General features: G+C 45.9%; 1 protein-coding gene across 1 annotated transcript in view; it reads right to left on the bottom strand.

The window, feature by feature from the left end:
• Nucleotides 1-16,216, bottom strand: part of LOC121284848 (tensin) — a 738,828-nt gene extending 722,612 nt beyond the window's left edge. The window contains exon 1 of the mRNA XM_041200650.1: nucleotides 15,995-16,216. Coding sequence (XP_041056584.1) covers nucleotides 15,995-16,090 — 96 coding nt within the window. The 5' untranslated portion in view covers nucleotides 16,091-16,216. The remainder of the gene's footprint in view (nucleotides 1-15,994) is intronic.
• Between the last annotated feature and the right edge of the window lie 6,306 nt (nucleotides 16,217-22,522).

Below are 22,522 nucleotides of genomic sequence, written 5' to 3'. Positions count from 1 at the left end.
CTTCCACACAGTATTCCAGCTGTACCTTTTTATTCTATTTAGATGGGATAATTAATGCCCATCACCTGTTTAACAAACAATTGGTTTTAACAAGGTGATTGTCACCTTAACATGCTGCTCTGTCAGAGGGTCAGTATTGGGAGATTACTGCAGTGTCTGAGAGTCAGAACTGAGGAAGTGCTGCTCTGTCAAAGGGTCAGTACTGAGGGATTGCTGTAATGTTCTAGGGTCAGTACTGAGAGAACGCTGCACTGTCGGAGAGTCAGTACTGAGGGAGTGCTGCTCTGTCAATGGGTAATTACTGAGGGAACAGAGCCGGATATTGGGGAATGTGGGGATAGAGCTGGATATTAGGGACCATCAGGGATTCTCTGAGAATGACATGATATTGGGTAGTGTTTGAAGCATGTTCAGTGAATCTGAAACACTGCACAGCGAAGCAGACCTGCTCTGAGAGTGACAGCAGAGAATGAATCTCCCTCAGTGAATACTAATGAAGTGATTACTTTGCTGATCTCGAGGGACAGGTTCCGCACAAACAGAGTATATTTGCTTGTTGCTTCTGCATTAATCTAATTAGTCCAGCTTGTTTCAGGCGAGACCGCAGCAGCTGAAATGTATTGATCAGATGATAGGACCAGGGCTCTGTAACAACTTCATTTGATTGTGTTGGAGGCACTGCCTGTCACAGTGGATTAATCTCACAGTGTCTCTCCACCTCTGGGACATGTTAGAGCCCAGCTCAGATTAATGGGATGGGTATATCTCCTCACTGAGTAGCGCATCATTTCCGAATCACTTAGCTTTCGGATAGATGCTCTCAAGGTGTTTCCTATCGTGACAAATCCTGCAGGATGTTCCAACTCAACTACCACCTCCCACACTCCCAACCCGACCTCAGGAAGTGTTTTCTGTAACACACGTAAGGACAATCCAAGATGGTCGTGCTATAGTCATGGTTGCACAGCTTCTGGAACCATTTCTATGTGAGGCACACCCTTGACAGAACAAAACAGCAAAAACAGAGGAGATAGCCTCTGCTTGAAGAGGTCAATTCAAATCCAATCTGCAGAAACAATGGCCTCGATATTAATTCCCACTCCCACGATGGATGGGAAAGTGTCAGTGGGAGGAGGTTAAACACCCAAATGAACAAAGCTTGACAGTAACCCAGCGCACACACAGCCATTCCCATTTTTATGGTGACAGGTTTTGCTTCTTGCCGTGAGGGGCATGTCACCTCAACAACAATTGGGCTCCTGCAGTGTGTTGATTTAAAATTGATTTAAAATTAGCAGCTACTGCATGGGTTTCCCAAGGCTCAGGAAACCTGGCAGAGAAAGGGAGGCAGAAGCTGCCAGCTCCACAAGATAAGTGTCTTTTCCTGCACAGCTTGTGGGTCGGGGGGTGCAGGATTACTACCCCAAACTCTCAAGGAGCCTTCAAGCTCTCCCCAGCCCAAATTGTATCCTTTCTCTCCACCCTCCCACAATCAGCAAACCTTCCCTCCTCCAGCTGCAATCTCTCCCTCTTTTCCGCCTTGCGATTGTTGGGAACTATGTTTAACAGTCTCTAGTCGCAGCCTCCTCAGGTTAAAATCAGCAAGACCTCAGCATCCACTGCCATGGTGGATTTACTTTGTGCTACCACACTTCCCCTGCAGCCACCCCATCAATATCATGCAATAATTCAGTGAGTGATTGGCCTATCTATGGAACTGCCTCCCAATGTGAAAATAGTATTGATTCAAATGCAGATTAGACAGATTTATTTTAGAAAATAGCATTTTGAGATCCATGAGTACTTTGAGACACAGGACAGAATATTGCTGTCAGCGTGCAGGGGCGGGCCCGACATGCCGATGCGTAAAATGACGCGAGATGACATCGGGCATGTGTCCCGACGTCACTGCACGTCATTTCAATATCGATATTTCGATATTAGGAACTGTCAACGGCCTATTGAGGCCATTACGTAAGCAATTGACCTTATGAACAACGCTGCCCGTCCAACCTTAAGGTTTGCGGGCAGGCGAAGAGCCCAAATGGCCTTTGCGTTTTCCAGGAAACCTCATCCACAGGAGGGATGAGGTATCCTGAAGGTTTTATAAAATTAATAAATAAATTTTGTACAGTTCACAAACATGTCCCAGCTCATGTGACACTGCCACATGAGGGGACATGTTTAAATAGTTTTTTTACTTTATTTTTCAAAAACTTATTTTGTCCACTTAATCTCCCTGAGGCAGCTCCGTGCCTCAGGGAGATTGCTGTGCTCTTTTGCACACATGAGCAAAAGAGCACAAGTCCTGACTCTCCCACCTTCTCCCCGCCCGCACACCAGTCATGTGTTACGCTGGGCAAGCCTTAAATGGCCTGCCTGAGTAAATTGGCGACACGCAGCCAATCACGGGCGGTGATGGACTCCGCGCCCACCCCCGTCCGCTCCGGTCCAGCCCGCCTGCCAGAGGTAAGATTCTACCCATGATGTGTGGCTTGGGAGGGACAGGTGACTTTGGACCTAATGTCACTGAAACTTTTCACTACTGGGTCTTGTTTCCTCACCTTATGTCTGGGTCTGTTGTGGACTTATTGATAAAGATTGATGACTGTGATGAGTCAATGATTCTCTGCAATTTTCTCAGGAAAACTTCTTGTCTCTCTTCCTCTATCTCCTTCTTTTAACAACTTATATTTATACAGTGCCTTTAATAGGACCACCCAAGGCACTTTTCACATGAACATTATCAAATAGAATGACACTGAGACACATATTAGGTTAGATCACCTAAAGCTTGGTCAAAGAGGGAGGTTTTAAAGATGTGTCCTAAAGGAGGAGAGTGAGGCAGAGAGGTTTAGGAAGGGAATTCCGGAGCTTGGGGCCCAGGCAACAGAAGGTAGAGCCACCAATGGTGGAGTGATTAAAATCAGGGATGCTCAAGAGGCCAGAATTTGATGAGTGCAGTTATTTTGGAGGGTTGTGGGGCTGGAGGCAATTACAGAGAAGGGAGGGGGCGAAGCCATGGAAGGATTTGAAAACAAAGATGAGAATTTTAAAATAGAGGTGTTACTTGGCCAGAAGCCAATGGTCAGCAAACAGAAGGGGTGATAGGGGAACAGGGCTTGGTATGAGGAAGGCAGCAGAATTTTGTATGAACTCATGTTTAGAGAAGGTAAAATGTGGGAGAGCAGCCAGGAGTGCATTGGAATAGTCAATTCTAGAGATAACAAAGGCACAGAAGAAGATTTCAGCAGCAAATGAGCTGAGGCAGGTGCCGAGTCAGGCAATGTTCCTTAGGTGGAAATAGGTGGTTTTACAGATAGCAGATATTTGGTCAGAAGTTTATCTCAGGATCAAATATGACACCAAAGTTGCAAACAGACTGTTCAGCCTCAGGCTGTTGCCAGGGAGATTGATGAAGTCAATGGCTAGGGAACAAAGTTTGAAGCAGGGACTGAAAACAATGGTTTCAATCATCCCAATATTTAATTAGAGATTTCTCCTCATCCAGTCCTGGATGTTGGACAACCAGTCTGATTATTTAGCAATAGTGGAGAGATCAGGAGATGGTGGTGAGGTAGAGCTAGGTATCATCAGTGTACATATAAAAACTACCATTGCTGAGGGTAAGACACTCCTTAAAACCTTTGATCAAGCTTGTGGTCATGTATTTATTGATATTGCTGACGTTAAGTAGTTTGGAACATTTATTACAATAAATGCGTTATATAAATGTAAGCTGTTGTATCATAAGAACATAAGAAATAGGAACAGAAGTAGACCATTCGGCTGCTTGAGCCTGCTCCGCCATTCAATAAGATCATGTCTGATCTTCTACCTCAACTCCACTTTTTCACTCAATCCCCATATCTGTTAATTCCATCAGTACCTAAAAATTATTGATCCCTGTCCTAAATATACTCAACGATGGGGCACCCACAGCCAGTAGAGAATTCCAAAGATTCACAACCTCTGAGTGAAGAAATGTCTCCTCATCTCAGTCTCAAATGGCCGATCCCTTATCTGGAGACACTGACCCCATATCTAGGCTTTCCATTCAAGAGTACAATTCTCGCAGCATCTACCCTGACAAATTCTCTAAGAATTTTATACATTTCAGTAACATTACCTCTTATTCTTCTAAACTTGAGAGAATATAGGCCCGTCCTACTCAATCACTCCTCATTGACCCTTTCAACTCAGGAAGTAGCCTTTCGTGTCAGTCCCTCCAAGGCAAGTATATTCTTCCTTAGGTAAGGGGATCAAAGTTGTAAACCGTACTCCAGGTGTGAACTTACCAAAGCTTAACAGAATCTCAGCAAGACTTCCTTACTCTTATGTTGCAACCCTTCAATAAAAACGAACATCCCATCTTATGATGACCAGGATGGCAGAAGCTGAACTAAATGGACATCAGTCATTTTTTATTCAGCGTTTCCAGTGTTCTTGTTCGATTGAGAAGGCTGTGCAGAATGGTCCTAGAACTACCAGATTAATCACATAGGACTGCTCCCAGCATTACCATCATGGAATCTCCTAGACCAACATCCTGGGGGGTTACCATTGACCAGAAACTGAACTGGACTAGCCATATAAATATTGTGGCTACAAGAGTAGGTCAGAGGGTAGGAATCCTGCAGCGAGTAACTCATCTCCTGACTCCCCAAAGCTGCTCCAACGTTCCTGCCAATCCTCCTGCTTGCAAACTTTCCCTCTCTCTAGCTGCCTTTCCATTCCTCTTACCAACCCTCTCTGTCTTTCCACTTCCCTTTTCCAAATCCTTGCTGTGAGCAAGGGTTTGGGAGAGGAACAGCAAGAGGAAGGGAGCAAGCAAGGGAGCAAACAGGATGTGAGTTGCAGTGTGAAGGAGGGAAGTGGCGAGCGGGAGGGTCTGGGAGGGAGGCAGTGAGTGGAAGGGTCAGAGGGGGAAGCGGCGAGCAGGAGGGTCGAGTAGTAAGGGGCTGGGAGGGAGGCGATGAAAGGGAGGTTCAGGGAGGGAAGCAGCAAACGGGATCGTCGGGGAGGGAGGCGGCGAGCGGGAGGGTCGGGGAGGGAGGCAGCGAGTGGGAGGATCTGGGAGGGAGGTGGCGAGCGGGAGGGTCAGGGAGGGAGGTGGCGAGCGGGAGGGTCGGAGAGGGAGGTGGCGAGCAGGAGGGTCAGGGAGGGAGGTGGCAAGCGGGAGGGTCGGGGAGGGAGGTGGCGAGCGGGTGGGTCAGGGAGGGAGGTGGCGAGCGGGAGGGTCAGGGAGGGAGGTGGCGAGCGGGAGGGTCTGGGAGGGAGGTGGTGAGCGGGAGGGTCAGGGAGGGAGGTGGCGAGCGGGAGGGTCAGGGAGGGAGGTGGCGAGCGGGAGGGTCGGGGAGGGAGGCGGTGTGCGGGAGGGTCGGGGAGGGAGGCGTTGTGCGGGAGCGTCTGGGAGGGATGCGGCGAGCGGGAGGGTCGGGGAGGGAGGCGGTGAGAGGGAGGGTCGGGGAGGGAGGTGGCGAGCGGGAGGGTCGGGGAGGGAGGTGGCGAGCGGGAGGGTCGGGGAGGGAGGCGGCGAGCGGGAGGGTCGGGGAGGGAGGCAGTGTGCGGGAGGGTCGGGGAGGGAGGCGGCGAGCGGGAGGGTCGGGGAGGGAGGCGGCGAGCGGGAGGGTCGGGGAGGGAGGCAGTGTGCGGGAGGGTCGGGGAGGGAGGTGGCGAGCGGGAGGGTCGGGGAGGGAGGCAGTGTGCGGGAGGGTCGGGGAAGGAGGTGGCGAGCGGGAGGGTCAGGGAGGGAGGTGGCGAGCGGGTGCGTCAGGGAGGGAGGCGGTGTGCGGGAGGGTCGGGGAGGGAGATGGCGAGTGGGAGGGTCGGGGAGGGAGGCGGTGTGCGGGAGGGTCGGGGAGGGAGGTGGCGAGCGGGCGGGTCGGGGAGGGAGGCAGTGTGCGAGAGGGTCGGGGAGGGAGGTGGCGAGCGGGAGGGTCAGGGAGGGAGATGGTGAGCGGGTGGGTTGGGGAGGGAGGTGGCGAGTGCGAGGGTCGGGGAGGGAGGCGGTGTGCGGGAGGGTCGGGGAGGGAGGCGGTGTGCGGGAGGGTCGGGGAGGGAGGCGGTGTGCGGGAGGGTCGGGGAGGGAGGTGGCGAGCGGGCGGGTCGGGGAGGGAGGCAGTGTGCGAGAGGGTCGGGGAGGGAGGTGGCGAGCGGGAGGGTCAGGGAGGGAGATGGTGAGCGGGTGGGTTGGGGAGGGAGGTGGCGAGTGCGAGGGTCGGGGAGGGAGGCGGTGTGCGGGAGGGTCGGGGAGGGAGGCGGTGTGCGGGAGGGTCGGGGAGGGAGGCGGTGTGCAGGAGGGTCAGGGAGGGAGGCGGCGAGCGGGTGGGTCGGGGAGGGAGGCGGTGCGCGGGAGGGTCGGGGACGGAGGTGGCGAGTGGGAGGGTCGGGGAGGGAGGTGGCGAGTGGGAGGGTCGGGGAGGGAGGTGGCGAGTGGGAGGGTCGGGGAGGGAGGCGGTGTGCGGGAGGGTCGGGGAGGGAGGCGGTGTGCGGGAGGGTCGGGGAGGGAGGCGGCGAGTGGGAAGGTTGAGGGGGAAGGAGCGAGTGGGAGGATTGGGGAGGAAGTGGCGAGCAGGAGGGTCGGGGAGGGAGGCGGCGAGCGGGAGGGTCGAGGAGGAAGCAGCAAGCTGTGACAAGGATTTTAACCTGATCTCCCACTGCCCCCATTCCTGTATAGCCCCACTGAAACTGGGAGGAACACATAAAAACCAGCACTGGGGCTCCTTTGCTACATACTCACCTCTTCCCAAAACGAAACTTCTATCAATGTTCAACGTCTCCTTCTCCAACTCATTCAGCAGCCAACTGAGAGCTGGCATTCTTGACAGCGCTGCCAAGGTGACAGTGACAGATAGTGATGCACAACATTGCATTATCACATTTGTTTGGACAGTCACTTCATGGTCATCCCAGACCTCACACATGAAGATAGTCAGGGCCTGGGTTAAGGTGTCCCTGTCCCATATACTACCACAGACCCCGGTGCCAGCTCCCAGGCGGGATACAGTTCTGTCTTTCCGCACTTTCAAAACCCTATCAGAGCACCCTGATATATAACCACCAACTTTCCAATTCTGTTCAGTCCTGGTGCTGTCCCGCTCCAAGCCTTCGCCCTTCACTCAACACTCTCAATTTCAAAAAACTTACTCTGTCACACATGCAGGTTATTTTATGTTTCCCACCACAGCAAGTAGATTGCAGGCTAATGCTTCTCAGATTAGAGGTACAGATCATTTATGAAACAGCGGGAGCTTTACTCTGTATCTAACCCCGTGCAGTACCTGTCCTGGGAGTGTTTGATGGGGACAGTGTAGAGGGAGCTTTACTCTGTACCTAACCCCATGCTGTACCTGTCCTGGGAGTGTTTGATGGGGACAGTGTAGAGGGAGCTTTACTCAGTATCTAACCCCGTGCTTTACCTGTCCTGGGAGTGTTTGATGGGGACAGTGTAGAGGGAGCTTTACCCTGTATCTAACCCCGTGCTGTACCTGTCCTGGGAGTGTTTGATGGGGACAGTGTAGAGGGAGCTTTACTCAGTATCTAACCCCGTGCTGTACCTGTCCTGGGAGTGTTTGATGGGGACAGTTTAGAGGGAGATTTACTCTGTATCTAACCCCGTGCTGTACCTGTCCTGGGAGTGTTTGATGGGGACAGTGTAGAAGGAGCTTTACTCTGCATCTAACCCTGTGCTGTACCTGTCTTGGGAGTGTTTGATGGGGACAGTGTAGAGGGAGATTTACTCTGTATCTAATCCCTTGCTGTACCTGTCCTGGGAGTGTTTGATGGGGACAGTGTAGAGGGAGATTTACTCTGTATCTAACCCCGTGCTGTACCTGTCCTGGGAGTGTTTGATGGGGACAGTGTAGAGGGAGATTTACTCTGTATCTAACCCAGTGCTGTACCTGTCCTGGGAGTGTTTGATGGGGACAGTGTAGAGGGAGCTTTACTCAGTATCTAACCCCGTGCTGTACCTGTCCTGGGAGTGTTTGATGGGGACAGTGTAGAGGGAGCTTTACTCTGTGTCTAACCTCATGTTCTACCTGTCCTGGGAGTGTTTGATGGGGACAGCGTAGAGCAAGCTTTACTCTGTATCTAACCTGATGGTCAGTTTTTTATCGAAGCTTGGTTTAGGCTTTTCACTTTCACTATGAATGCTGGGATACCACCATCCTCCATTATTGTCACTTGCTTCAATAGTAAACACTTCCTTCCCCCAGCCAGGTGGGCTGGGACAGCACAAAGACAAATTCAGGAATCGGGAGGCACAGTGATAACAGGGGTATGACTGATAGAAATTACTTACTGCCAGTTTTACCACTTTGAAGCATGTTTGCTTGTTGTTTTGATGTTGCTCCATTTTCAAAGGTGTCAGCTGTGGCTCAGTGGGTAACTCTCTTGCCTCTGAGTCAGAAGTACATGAATTCAAGTGCCAGTCCACAGACTTGAGCTCATAATCCTGGCTAACACATCAATACAGTAGAGTGCATGCTGCATTGTTGGAGATGCTGCCACTCAGTTAAGATGTTAAACCAAGACCCTGTCAACCTTTTTCAACCAGCTCACCAGCTGTGGGAATGTTCTTTTTTGTGAAATAAGTTCCATCTAAAGAGGAGGTTTCTCAAAGCTTCACTCAGGGACTGACAGCCTTGGGGCAAATTTCTCTTCTGTGATAACAAACTGCTAAGTTTGATGAAGAGGGAGCGAGAGTGAGTGTCTTTAATGGATTTTCCAGGCTTGAATGCATTAGGAAATATAATGGTGAATGTCAGGTTCTGTGTGGTGTGTCCAAAATGGTTCATTTGTAAAGTAAGGTCCTCAAATTTCAGGATTCCTTTCCAGCCTTCTCCCCGAACTGAGTGAATGGTTTCCCCTCCACCTCACCTATTTCTTGGCTTCCTGCCCCTTCCCCCATCAACCCAGAAACAACCTGTCTCATTTGGACCTGATATTGGTAAACCTGATGGGATTTTGTGGATTGATAACTGGCAGCAGGGAGATGTGAGACAGAATAACTCAATCTGCACAGTCCTGTTCTGCACTTCAGATACATCATCACTCACCTTCCACAGCCTGTGGATCTGGCTACAACTAATCTGCAGACATTCCACCAAAGACTCCTTCAAAAAAAAATCTAAATTCAAGGAACAAGACTTCAATTTCTGAAATATTAATAATGAGATTCTCTCGTGTGAATCAGCTCACCACTACCACCTCCCCCGATCCATAGTGGCATGAGCACTATGATGTTTATGCTCATAGAAGCATAGGGACACAATGAGACCATTCAGTCCCTCAAGCCTGTTAACCAAAGAACAAAAGAAAGACTTTCATTTCTATAGTGCCTTTCATGACTCTCAGACATTTCATACTGCTTACAGCCAATTAAGTACTTTTGGTGTGTAGCCTCTGTTGCCATGTGGAAAAACACAGCAACCAATTTGCACACAGCAAGCTCCAACAAACAGCAAAGTCATAATGACTGGAACTTTTTTGGTAATGGTCAATGGGGGACAAATGTTGAGTATGCTTTTGGATCTTTTATGTCCACTTGAGAGGACAGATGGGGCTTAGTATAATGTCTCATCCAAAACAAGTCACTTCCAACAGTCAGCACTCCCATAGTGCTATGGAATTTTTCTTCATTCTTTTATGGGATGTGGTCATCGCTGGCAAGGCCAGCATTTGTTGCCAATCCCTTAATTGCCCTTGAACTCAGTGGCTTTCTAGGCTGCTTCAGAGGGCAAATAAGAATCAACAACATTGCTGTGGATCTGGAGTCACATGCAGGCCAGACTAGTGAGGGGAGGTGTGTGCAGTCAAATTGCAGCCCCAATTCTCCATAGGTCACAGCAATAGTTTAAATGTTTCATTCACTCACAAAACTGGCCAACTGTTACCTTTGATACGATTATTCCAAACGTAAAAAGACTTTGACCAGGCTTCTTTCAGTAAGCGCAAAAAAATTGATTTATTATAAAACAAACTACTTTTTTAACAAACAAGGCTTTTTTATTCATTCATGGGACGTGGGCACCGCTGGCTAGGCCAGCATTTATTGCCCATTCCTAATTGCCCTTGTTTAGAGGGCATTTAAGAGTCAACCACATTGCTCTGGGTCTGGAGTCACATGCAGGCCAGACCAGTTAAGGACAGCTGATTTCCTTCCCTAAAGGACATTAGTGAACCAGATGGGCTTTTACGACAATCAGCAATCGTTTCATGGTCATCAGACTTTTAATTCCAGATTTTTATTGAATTCAATTTTCACCATCTGCAGTGGTGAACCAGTGACCAGGATTCAAACCCTGGTCCCCAGAGCATTACCCTGGGCCTCTGGAATACTAGTCAGTGACAATACCACTATGCCACCCCAGTTAATAAACTGGTTAACATACAAGTTGTAGTTTAGAAGTATAACAATTTTTCCCTTTTTAAAAAAAGATATTTGAACCCCAACACACACACATACACACACACACACAAACACAAAAGAGGACAAAACAAACACAGAACCCTGCAGAGGCTAGAGTATGGGAACGTAGCTTTTAAAAAAGGTAAATTCAAAAAGATCTCGATGCTGTTGATCTAACAGAATTCTGGTTACAATTGATCTGGAAGTTCCTTCAGATGGATTTTTGGTAAAACTGTCCTTGATGATACTTATTTATCATGACTTTTCAGACTTTCAAAGAAAAACAGATGAGTTAATCTGATGAGACATTTCTGAGGAAAGTTTAACTCACTGCAGACCGCATATAACACAAGGTGGGGCAGAAAGAGAGGGAAAGCGAGAGTCTTTTTTTGCAGTCTGCCTTTAAGGCACATCCACCCACTCACTGAGGGTTTTAAGAGACTAAGGGCAGAATCATCCCAGAATTGCACTAAGTGCAGTCACAGGCATGAAAAACTACATTTTACCCGCTGACCACAATGGCGGGTTTTTGCGCCACATTGTCTGCTACCCACCTCATTAAATATGCAAACACAGGAAGCATGCCATCTCGCTGGCAGGTGGCCTCTGAATCACCCACCTTGCTGTTACCTCACCGTTTCCTCACTCGGGGTGCCATATCTAAACTGCAGCCGCACACACAGTTCTCAATGTTTGCAGCCCTGGACTGCTCCAGTGAAGACATGGCCCTGAAAGTCAAGGAGATTCCAGAGATCCATCACTGGAATGTGTTTTGGAGGCCCATTGTGATGTCCTCCACCCCTGCTCTGGCCACAGGAGGTCCAGCAAACTCACCACTCTGGCTTGGCAGGCTGTGGCAGTGGTCGTCAGTGCCAATGCTGCACAGAAGAGGTTGGCCATCCAGTGCGGAAAGAGGATGAATTATCCCATCCATGCTGCCAGGGTAAGGCAACTATCTCATCACTCTAAACTCACACACTCCCAAGGCCATCACACATTCACTGGCATCTCACTCACTGCCAACTCAAGGGACATCACCACCCATTATCACACACATACTCTCACATCTCCACCTGACCTCATCTCCTCTGGAGGCTGCCTCCTCAGCCCTCAACATCTTGAGGCCACTTACACAGATCAACATGTACCCCCACGTACACCCTGGGATATCCCTCCTCCACTAGTACAGCCCTCACCCTGCAGCCTCTTTCCTTGCCTGAGGCCACTTCTCCCCCTTCCCCAAGTAAGCCCTAGCCCTGCAGTCATTGAAAAGCCACTCCCACCTTATGGCTGGTTGGGTAGGTAAAGACCTGCCCATGAGCCCCCCTAAAAGTGATGTCGAAGCCTGGCACTAATGACGACGAGTGCTGTCCACGAGGCAAGGTAGGTAAACCTCGAAGTCCCGAGCGAAGTGCAACTCGCCAGGTGCACGTCACTTATGTGAAACACATGTTGTGAAACACGTTGGCAGTCCGAATGATTCAGCTGGAGGGAAGATTCCGGCAAGCAGGGCTTATAATGAGATACTAAAGTATTGAAATTAGGTTCCTGACGTGCGGTGGTTGGAAACGCGGCTCGCCATTGATGGGTGGAGTGGACAATTGCAAACTGGTTCATGATGGCATAAAACAAATTTTTGGCCTTCTCACCATATTTTCGGCTCACACCACCAAACACATCCGATGCCAATGGAAGTGAAAAATTCCGTCCACAGATGTTCAGAGAATACTTCTCTCAGCCCAGGTGTTTTCAACAATGAGCAAGAGTCTTTAGCCTGGCAACAGCAGCTCTTTGTTAACTTAGATATACAAAGTATATTTTCTTCTCCAGGTGTTCCCCGCTGGACATCTATCTGTGAACCTGTGGTTTCTTGAAGAATGGCATATTCACAGCCAAAAATTAATATTGCAAACTTTAAAAACAATAATTCAGGAGGAAGATTATCCAAAATTTATTTTTTCCAAAAATGGGTTCCTCATGAAGGGTTCTCAAAATTCCCACATTTTTCATATCGTTAACAAATATATGAATTTTGGACTTTTACCTGAAACCAGACAATGAGAGGAGACAGAATATGCATTCTTCCCTTTAAAACAATTAACACGAAAGCCCATCAAAGTCTTGCATAAATAATCACACAATAAAACTATGGGGGCAGGAAGACCACAATCAATGCAATTATGCGAACCCATCAATACTCCACACATACAATGGCTTTCAGTTCAAGACTAGTTACGGGGGCAGGAAGACAATGATAAACATCATGCGAGCCCATTAAAAACAACAAGACAACAATCACCTGGGGAAGTCCAGCAAAATCAAAGAACTAACCTTGATTTGGATTGAAATAAGAAATTCGGAAAAAAAACAGTATAACTGGGCCAGCAGATCTGAAGTGAGCAGTTTTTTTTGGGCAGTGACACAGAAGGGTGAGCAGTTTTGAAAGCTGACACAGGGCAGTGAGCAGTTGGGAGCGGTTGAAGCCGAGTTTAAGCAGGGAGCTGAGCCAAGCGGAGGAAGGAGATCTGGAGGTTTGCAGGCCCATAGGCAACATCACATCGAGGGGCACGGGGTGGCAGGCTCAACCGAAGACAACAAGGCCACAACTGCAGCCTTCCACGAAGATCGACCACCCACAACCACGCCCTCCACACATCTGAAGAACATTCGCAGATTCCACAGACCAGGACTACATGGGGACATCAGACCCCAGAGGACACAAAGAGCATACCCCAAAACTGCAACCGGCTTACCTGGCTGGATTTCGAACTGTCAAGGAACCCCGGTTGGTGAGCATGATCCCTGACCTCTCCTAATTCAATTTAGTTACGTTTTGGGGGTGGGACAAGGGTAAGGGGATTATTAGTGTGATTTTCCCTTGTTATGCCATGTGTTCCCTATTTTTAACTCAGTGTACTTTGTATAAAATAGTATCAGTGTAATCCTAATGTTATAAGTTCATTTGTGACTTCAGTAAATTCAGTTTTTCTCTTGTACCAAAACCAGTTGTCTGCTGCACTTTGTCACAACCCAAGGTCTAGAACCCAGGGAGTTACAGCAATTCGAACCGCTCAGAAGTCAGAGGTGAAGCTGACACACACCACCACCCCCTACACTCACAAGGATGGCAGATTTCCTTCCCTAAAGGACAATCGTGAGTGAACCAGATGGGTTTTGACAACAATCGATGATAGCTGCATGATCAGCATTACTGGAGTGCAGTTCCACACACACTGACTCTCACTGGGGTACAGTTCCACTCACACTGACTCTCACTGGGGTACAGTTCCACTCACACTGACTCTCACTGGGGTACAGTTCCACACACACTGACTCTCACTGGGGTACAGTTCCACTCACACTGACTCTCACTGGGGTACAGTTCCACTCACACTGACTCTCACTGGGGTACAGTTCCACACACACTGACTCTCACTGGGGTACAGTTCCACACACACTGACTCTCACTGGGGTACAGTTCCACAGGAACTGGCTCTCATAGGGATACAATTCCAGCATTGGACTCTCACTCAGGTAATAGGCAGACTGTGAGTGACCCTTATCCTGCTGAATAAACAGTGACTCTGTAGAGTTATACAGTGACTCTGACCCTAAATAAACAGTGACTCTATACAGTTACACAGTGAATGAACCTTATCTTGAACAAACAGTGACTCTTTATAGTTAGACAGAGTGACCCTTACCCTGAATAAACAGTGACTCTGTACAGTTACACAGTGAGTGACACTTCCCCTGGATAAACAGTGAAAAAGGTTGACATTCTGAGGAAGCAGAGACAGAGAAATGGACAGACTGGACGATTGGAGATAGAGCAACAGGTATCTTGGGTTTTCAAATAGGGGAATACACTCCACGGGGCGGAGTGGAGCTATAAACAGACTTTAGGATAAGAGATGGAATGATAGACAGATGGTTGGATGATAAGTGAAGAGATAGACACTGTGGTTAAGGAGTTGAAAAAGACACTGTGGGATCCGTAATGGTGGGATGGACAAGCTGTGGGATTGGATGGAGAGATAGACACTGTAGGACTGGGGATCGAAGGATTGACAGGCTGGGATTGGAATGGGAAAGATCGACACTGTGGGATTGGAGATGGGATGTTAGACCATAAGATTGGGGAGAGAGAGATAGAAACTTTGGGATTGGAGACAGTGGGTTAGGCAGATTGAAAGATTTGACTGACACTTAAAATCACTTTGGTGTATTACCGTCAGCAGGGGGAAAAACCACTGTTTATCCAATCATAAACACAGTACAAGAGATAAAAGGTCAGTATGTGACCCAGTTATGTCACCCACTGACCAAGACATCTCCTAAATAATCAAATATTTACCAGATGTAAATAAACTGAACATTTACCAGATGTAATCACTTACAGATTTGCTTCAATGGACTTGCAGGAATTGAAGTTACTGTCTGTCTCTTACATTGAATCTCCAAACAGTACAGCTGTCTGTACTGACCCCACAGTCTATTCCATAAGTCCTGTGAACAGACCCTTTTTGTGACTATTTCATCTTGCATAATCCTTCCTTGTCTCCCTAAGTCACTGCCCATTTCTTCCCTAAATCTCTCCAACACTGTTGTCTTTTTTTTCCTCATTCATTATACATCTGTATGCCCAGTTCTGGTTTTCTCTCCCTGCCTGTCTCTGTGTCTTTTTCTGCATCTCTCTCCATCCATAAGCCGAGTTCTATCTCTGTCTCTGGTTTTCTAGCCCTCTCTTGCTTTCTATGTCTGTTGTTAGCCTCACACTATTTTTTATCGCATTCCCTATCTCTTATTCTCCCTTTCCATCATGGTATCTTGTGCATGATGGGGGAGGGAGAAGAATGACGATATCATTGCACCTACACCTGACTACCAAACATAAGAAAACACTTTTTCCCAGCTGATAACCTGTCTCTTTAAGTCAGACTGATAATGTGTCTGTAAACTGATGGGTGGAAGTAATCCTGAAAATGTTTAGTCCTGTTTTCACCTTTCATCTCTCCCCTCTGGACAGTTGTCAGTTTCTGCCCCAGCCTCTTTCATTTCTCTGTCACGTTCTCATTCATTTCCTAAGCATTCATTTGTTTCCCTGTCAGTTTTTCTCTTCTCATGTTCATCTTTCCCTCCTTTTCCTTCTGACTCTCTTATTATCTCACTTTCTCAGTTTTCTCAGCAGTCTGTTTCTCTTCCCTCTGTATCTAGTTTTCTCACTCTTTCCTATAGCTTTATCAGTCTCTCCCTCTCAAACTCTCACTTTCATGGTTCCAGGTATATCAGAACTCCCCACTCTGGGCCCCACATATATAACAGGGATTCTGTCCAAATCTACAACAAAATACTAAACCCTTTGTGTTCTCTGCAATCATTTCAACACTTCATCTTCAGTTGGACAAGACCCAGATACCACCCACCGCCACCAACCCCCGCCCCCAGCTTCGTTTCACAAAATTGCCCTGATCCCAACTCCAGTGGGAACACACTAGAATCCGGAGAAATAAAAAGAGGCTGACAGTAGTGAGAGTTTTCATCAGTGACCAGCAAACGGACAGGAGGTTTGTTCGGTACCTTAGGGAGGAGGAAAGTCTCCTCTTTGCTCTTGTCTTCACCTGGTTCATGGTAAGGCATGTCCTCGCAGCAGCTGAGGCTCACTGTGCAGCCCATCCAGGCGAATAGAGCTCAGCCCCCCCATCAACCTCCCAGGGGAGCTGCCAGTCTGCTCTGCCCCGCACTCGCTGCTTCTCTCCCTTGCTCTCAGACCAGGGGCTGCTCCCTTCGGCTCCGCACTCAATCTTTGGGCTGCTTTCTGGGGGATTGTGAAAGTGAAGCGCTCTCCTCTCCCCTCCCCTCCCCTCCCACACTGTGTTGGGAAAGGCAGGAAGTCAGGACCGGCTCCCGTCTGAGAATCAGGGATTCAAACCCAACACAGTGAGCAACCGGGGACTCAGCAGCCCCAGAGGGGAGCTTACACACTTAACCTTACACACTCAATTATACGCAAAACCTTAAACATCCACAACCTTACACACTCAATTATACACAAAATCTTAAACATCTACAACCTTACACACTCAATTATACACAAAATCTTAAACATCCACAACCTTACACACAATTAAACACAAAATCTTAAACATCCACAGCCTTACACACTCAATTATACACAAAATCTTAAACATCCACAACCTTACACACAATTAAACACAAAATCTTAAACATCCACAGCCTTACACACTCAATTATACACAAAATCTTAAACATCCACAACTTTACACACAATTAAACACAAAATCTTAAACATCCACAGCCTTACACACTCAATTATACACAAAATCTTAAACATCCACAACCTTACACACTCAATTATACACAAAATCTTAAACATCTACAACCTTACACACTCAATTATACACAAAATCTTAAACATCTACAACCTTACACACTCAATTATACGCAAAACCTTAAACATCCACAACCTTACACACTCAATTATACACAAAATCTTAAACATCTACAACCTTACACACTCAATTATACACAAAATCTTAAACATCCACAACCTTACACACAATTAAACACAAAATCTTAAACATCCACAGCCTTACACACTCAATTATACACAAAATCTTAAACATCCACAACCTTACACACAATTAAACACAAAATCTTAAACATCCACAGCCTTACACACTCAATTATACACAAAATCTTAAACATCCACAACTTTACACACAATTAAACACAAAATCTTAAACATCCACAGCCTTACACACTCAATTATACACAAAATCTTAAACATCCACAACCTTACACACTCAATTATACACAAAATCTTAAACATCTACAACCTTACACACTCAATTATACACAAAATCTTAAACATCTACAACCTTACACACTCAATTATACACACAATCTTAAACATCCACAACCTTACACACTCAATTATACACAAAATCTTAAACATCTACAACCTTACACACTCAATTATACACAAAATCTTAAACATCTACAACCTTACACACTCAATTATACACAAAATCTTAAACATCCACAACCTTACACACAATTAAACACAGAATCCTACACACACACTCACACACGACCTTGCACACTTAAACACACAGCCTTACACAACCAAACACACTCAAATATTCACACTCATTCACAACCTAAAGCATTCAGAACCTTACCCAAACATTCACAAACACACCCACAGCCTTACACAAACACAACTTTGTGTAATCAAGCATTCATAACCAAAGACATTCACAACTATAAACACTCAAATTTGAAATATGAATTAGTGTGTAACACCAATATGTGTAAATATAGGTGTGATTGTTTGCATGTTTATTGGTGCATAATTGTGAGCGTGCATAAAGATGATTATGCATGTGTGTGTCAGTGTGGATAATTGTGAGTATATAAAGTTGTGAGTGTGTTTGGTTGTGTGAACTAGTGTAAACATGAATTAATGTGTAAATGTCAATACTCGTAAATGTGGGTATGATTGAATGTAACTCTTTTAACCGTATTCACACACAAATTCACACTTCATTCATGAATATTAATAGAATCACAGTTATAGACATTTATGCACAGATCCACATGTTCTTAAATATGGTCTTACATTTTGTTTGCATTCACACTAACACATACATGTTTCTATGATAAATTGCACATTTCAGTTTCCACATTCACACTAATACAATCATAGTTTTATTTACACTGACAGACTGATATCTCTATACACACCCACATTTACACAATTTCCACACATACCTTGTTAGAATCATATCTCTTTAAACTGGATTTTTCTTTTTAAAATATGAAGGACATTGTATTATTTGGACATTGGAGGCTGCCCAGAATTTTTTTAAAAGGATCATAAGTTCACCTTGGAACTGACAACAAGCAGGATCCTTCCAAACAATCACCTGAGCTATATGGTACTAGAGGAGTTATTTGTTTGTTTTGAATTGCAAAACTATTTAATTAATGAAAAGCTGGAAGACATAAAGGCAATCACATGACAGAGGCAAACCTTAAGTTTGAACCCATGGTTTTGCTTTCAGTCTTGTTGGGGAAAGGCTGAGAAGTGAAGGCTACCCTGACTAATGCTCTCTGCTTTGTGAAACTGTATGTGGCTCTTGACCGGTAGCCACATAATCCTCATCTGAGTCTAGCTTGTCTGCATAATTTTGGACTTGCTAGCTGAGACTGGAAGAATTGGTCCAGCTAAACTCTCCTCCACACTGAAGTGTCGTTGGTGAACTTCCCGACATCTACTAGGTACAAATTTAAACACATCCCCACTGGGTTCTATTCTAGAGATAAATCCTTCCTCACCTACTGACATCTCTTTTCTAACTGCCAATATTTTCAGCTGGAATTCTCTTTCTCTCTCTCTCTCTCATTCTCTTTCCTCCTTCTCCATCTTCACAATTTATAACTCCCTTTTAGAAGCCATTTCTCTGTCCTTTGCTTCTAATTCAAGCTTTTTCCTTTGCAACTGAAGTCTCACTACCTCCAGCTGTGACTCACTAGTGTCAGGTTTCACTTCCAACTGTAGATGCTGTGCTATACTTTTAACTATATCTGATTTCCTACCCTCCGCTGGTAACCCCAAATGTAACTAATCCACCAACTCTGTTAACTTGCTTTTGGGTATTCTCTCCAACCCAATCAGAGTTATCTCTTCTACTCCCAGACAAGTCTTAGCAATTGCCAAAACCATCTTGCAGTCTCACCACTTCTAAGATACCTCAACAACTCCTGAATTCAAAGTGCCTCTCGTACTCATAAGCTTAAGATTCACCAATTCCTAAACAATCAAGGAATTAGAAATATAATTTATCCCGGCACAGTCCCCAATTGTTATGGCCGTTGCAGTTGGTAAAGCGGAGTTATTTAAAATTCCCAGAGAGAAACTTTAAACAACTGTCATAACCTATAATTTTAAATGTTATGTTTGAGATGCGACTCCAAATTCAGGAATCAGACCACTAGTTTTCAAGGTCTTACATTAAACTAATTGAAACATTTTATTAATTTACACAGGTTAAAATATATACTAATGGCTGCAAATTACTACTATCATAACTTTTAATAAATTCCCAAAATAATCTCCATTAAGGCAACAGCAACCCATAGACTTAACCAAACAGCAGGCAAAGCATTTTCACCTTACGAATTCAAAATGTGGTTCTTTTCACTGTGGAGTCAGTTGGAGGCTTGCAGCTGCCTTTAGATCTCACATTGCCTCTGCTCTACACACTCGAAAACTGCTGAAGTTATACCTACCTACCACCACTGATTGAATTCAAATTCTCATTTTCTCACCAGCCTCTTTGAACTTCACTTTTTAACAATGAAACCTTTTTCTAGTACCAATTTTAATAATAATATAAACATATGGCTTGGTGTCTGCTAGATAGGCATCAAGTTTTCAACCCACTTCTTGAATGCTCTATTCAAAAAATGCAAATGCACGCTATCTCTCTTCCATATCAAACTAGTACCCATCAAAGCACCCAGACAAGTTGGCTTTAATCCAATTAAGATACACCTGTGGACTAAACCTCTATTTTAAAAGAAAAAGATTTTACTAAATATTATATACATTAATAGCTTCATGACAGATGCCCGGTCTTGAGTTGCAAGATCAGTTCGAAATCTATCCTGCTTAGCTGGAGGCAGTGCCACACAACACAATGGAAGGTATCCTCAATGTGAAGGCGGGACTTCGTCTCCACAATGACGGTGTGGTGGTCACTCCTACCGATACTGTCATGGGCAGATGCATTTGTGGCAGGCAGGTTGGTGAGGATAAGGTCAAGGATGTTTTTCCCTCACCACCTGCCACAGGCCCAGTCTGGCAGCCATATCCTTTAGGACTCGGCCAGCTTGTGGTGCTACTGAGCCACTTGTGGTGATAGACATTCAAGTCCCCCACCCAGAGTATATTCTGTGCCCTTGTCACCCTCAGTGCTTCCACCAAGTGGTGTTCAGTATGGAGGAGCACTGATTCATCAGCTGAGGGAAGGTGGTACATGGCAATCAGCAGGAGGTTTCCTTGCCCTTGTTTGTCCTGATGCCATGAGACTTCATGGGGTCCAGAGTGATTGTTGAGGATTCCCAGGGCAACTTCCTCCTGGCCTGTCCTACCGATGGGACAGGACATATCCAGGGATGGTGATTGTGGTGTCTGGGACATTATCTGTAAGTTACAATTCCATAAGGATGGCTATGTCAGATTGTTGCATGACTAGTCTGTGAGACAGCTTTCTATTTTGGCATGAGCACCCAGATGTTAGTAAGAGGGGGAGGATTTACTCCTTAAGGATCAACAGGGTTGAGATTGCTGTTGTCGTTTCTGGTGCATAGGTCGCCGACAAGTGGTCTGTCTGACTTCATTCCTTTTTTATGACTTTGTAGCAACTGAGTGGTTAAGAGTCAACTGTTGCTTTGGGTCTGGAATTGCATGTAGACCAGACCTGTTGAGGATAACAGATTTCCTTCCCAGATGGGTTTTCACAACAATTTCGTGGTCATCATTAGACTTTTAATTCCAGATTTTTTATTGAATTCAGTTTCCATCCTGGGATTTGAACCTGGGTCCCCAGGGAATTACCCTGGGTCTCTGGATTATTAGTTTAGCGACAATACCACTGCACCACTGGCTTCCCCTAAGCTTTTTGAACGAAGCCTGCTCAGAGTCTCTTCTGGGTAATAGAAGTATCAGTAAACAAGTGGTCATTTCGGTGAGTAGTGGGGCTTGATAATTCACACCTCCCATCCCAGTTGTAACAACCTTTACATTGATACATTCATACTTAGTCACACACAGAAACACACTTATCACACTAAGATAACTACACTCAGAAAGTTATTGTTATATTTACACGCACTTACTTAAACATTTACCCTATTCAATTACATCTATACACTTATACTCAGACACACATTTACATTTCTACACACTTACATTCACATTCTCACCGAAACCTCACACTTAAAGTGATACACCATAAATCCCCACATTGCCTTCAACAATCACATTTATATAGTCAAACTGATATGCGTGTTTTTAGGCATGTATGCATATACATTATACACACGTGTTCACGTACATAGGAACATAAGAACAGGAGAAGCCCACTCAGCCCCTCGAGTCTTTCACCCATTTAATTAGATCATGGCTGATCTGTAACTCCACTCACAGTATCACAGTATCTTTATAGTGCAGAAGGAGGCCAGTCAGCTCATCGAGGCTGCACTGGCTCTCTGAAAGAGCATTCCGTCTAATCCCACTCTGCTGCTTTAACCCTGTAACCTTGCACATTCTCTCTTTTCAGGTAGCAATCCAATTCCCTTTTTCGATAGCTTGTTCAGACCTGCCTCCACCATCCTTTCAGGAAGTTCATTCCAGACTCCAACCACCCTCTGAGTGAAAAAATGTTCCTCACATCACATTTACTCCTTTTGCCAATTATTTTGAATCTGTGCCCTCTAGTTCTTGATGTTCTCTTGAGTGGGAACAGTTTCTCACTATTTACCCTGTCCATACCCCTCAGGATCTTGATCTATCAAGTCTCCTCTCAGCCTTCTTTTCTCCAAGGAAACAGTCCCAACCTCTCCAATTTATTCTCAAAGCTACAGTTCTTTATCCCTGGAATCATTCTTGGGAATCTCCTCTGTACTGTCTCCAATGGCTTCACATCCTTCCTCAAGTATGACACCCAGAATTGGACGCAGTACCCTAGATGAAGTCTAATAAGCCTTATACAAATTCAATATGAACTGCTTTACTAGATTGATACCTGGAATGAGTGGGTTGTCTTATGCGGAAAGGTTGGACAGATTGGGTTTGTTTCCACTGGAGTTTAAAAGAGTGAGGGGCGATTTGATTGAAGTATACAAGATCCTGAATGGCCTTGACAAGGTGGACGTCAAAAGGATGTTTCCTTCTGTGGGTGAGTGCAGAACTAGGGGGCACTGTTTTAAAATTAGGGGTCGCCCTTTTAGGATAGAGATAAGGAGAATTTTTTTCTCTCAGAAGGTTGTACGACTTTGGAACTCTCTGCCTCAGAA

Source organism: Carcharodon carcharias, chromosome 12 (assembly GCF_017639515.1).
Source record: "Carcharodon carcharias isolate sCarCar2 chromosome 12, sCarCar2.pri, whole genome shotgun sequence".
Taxonomy (NCBI): domain Eukaryota; kingdom Metazoa; phylum Chordata; class Chondrichthyes; order Lamniformes; family Lamnidae; genus Carcharodon; species Carcharodon carcharias.
The sequence above is the reverse complement of the archived record's forward strand: the minus strand, read 5'-3'. Positions and strand labels throughout refer to the sequence as shown.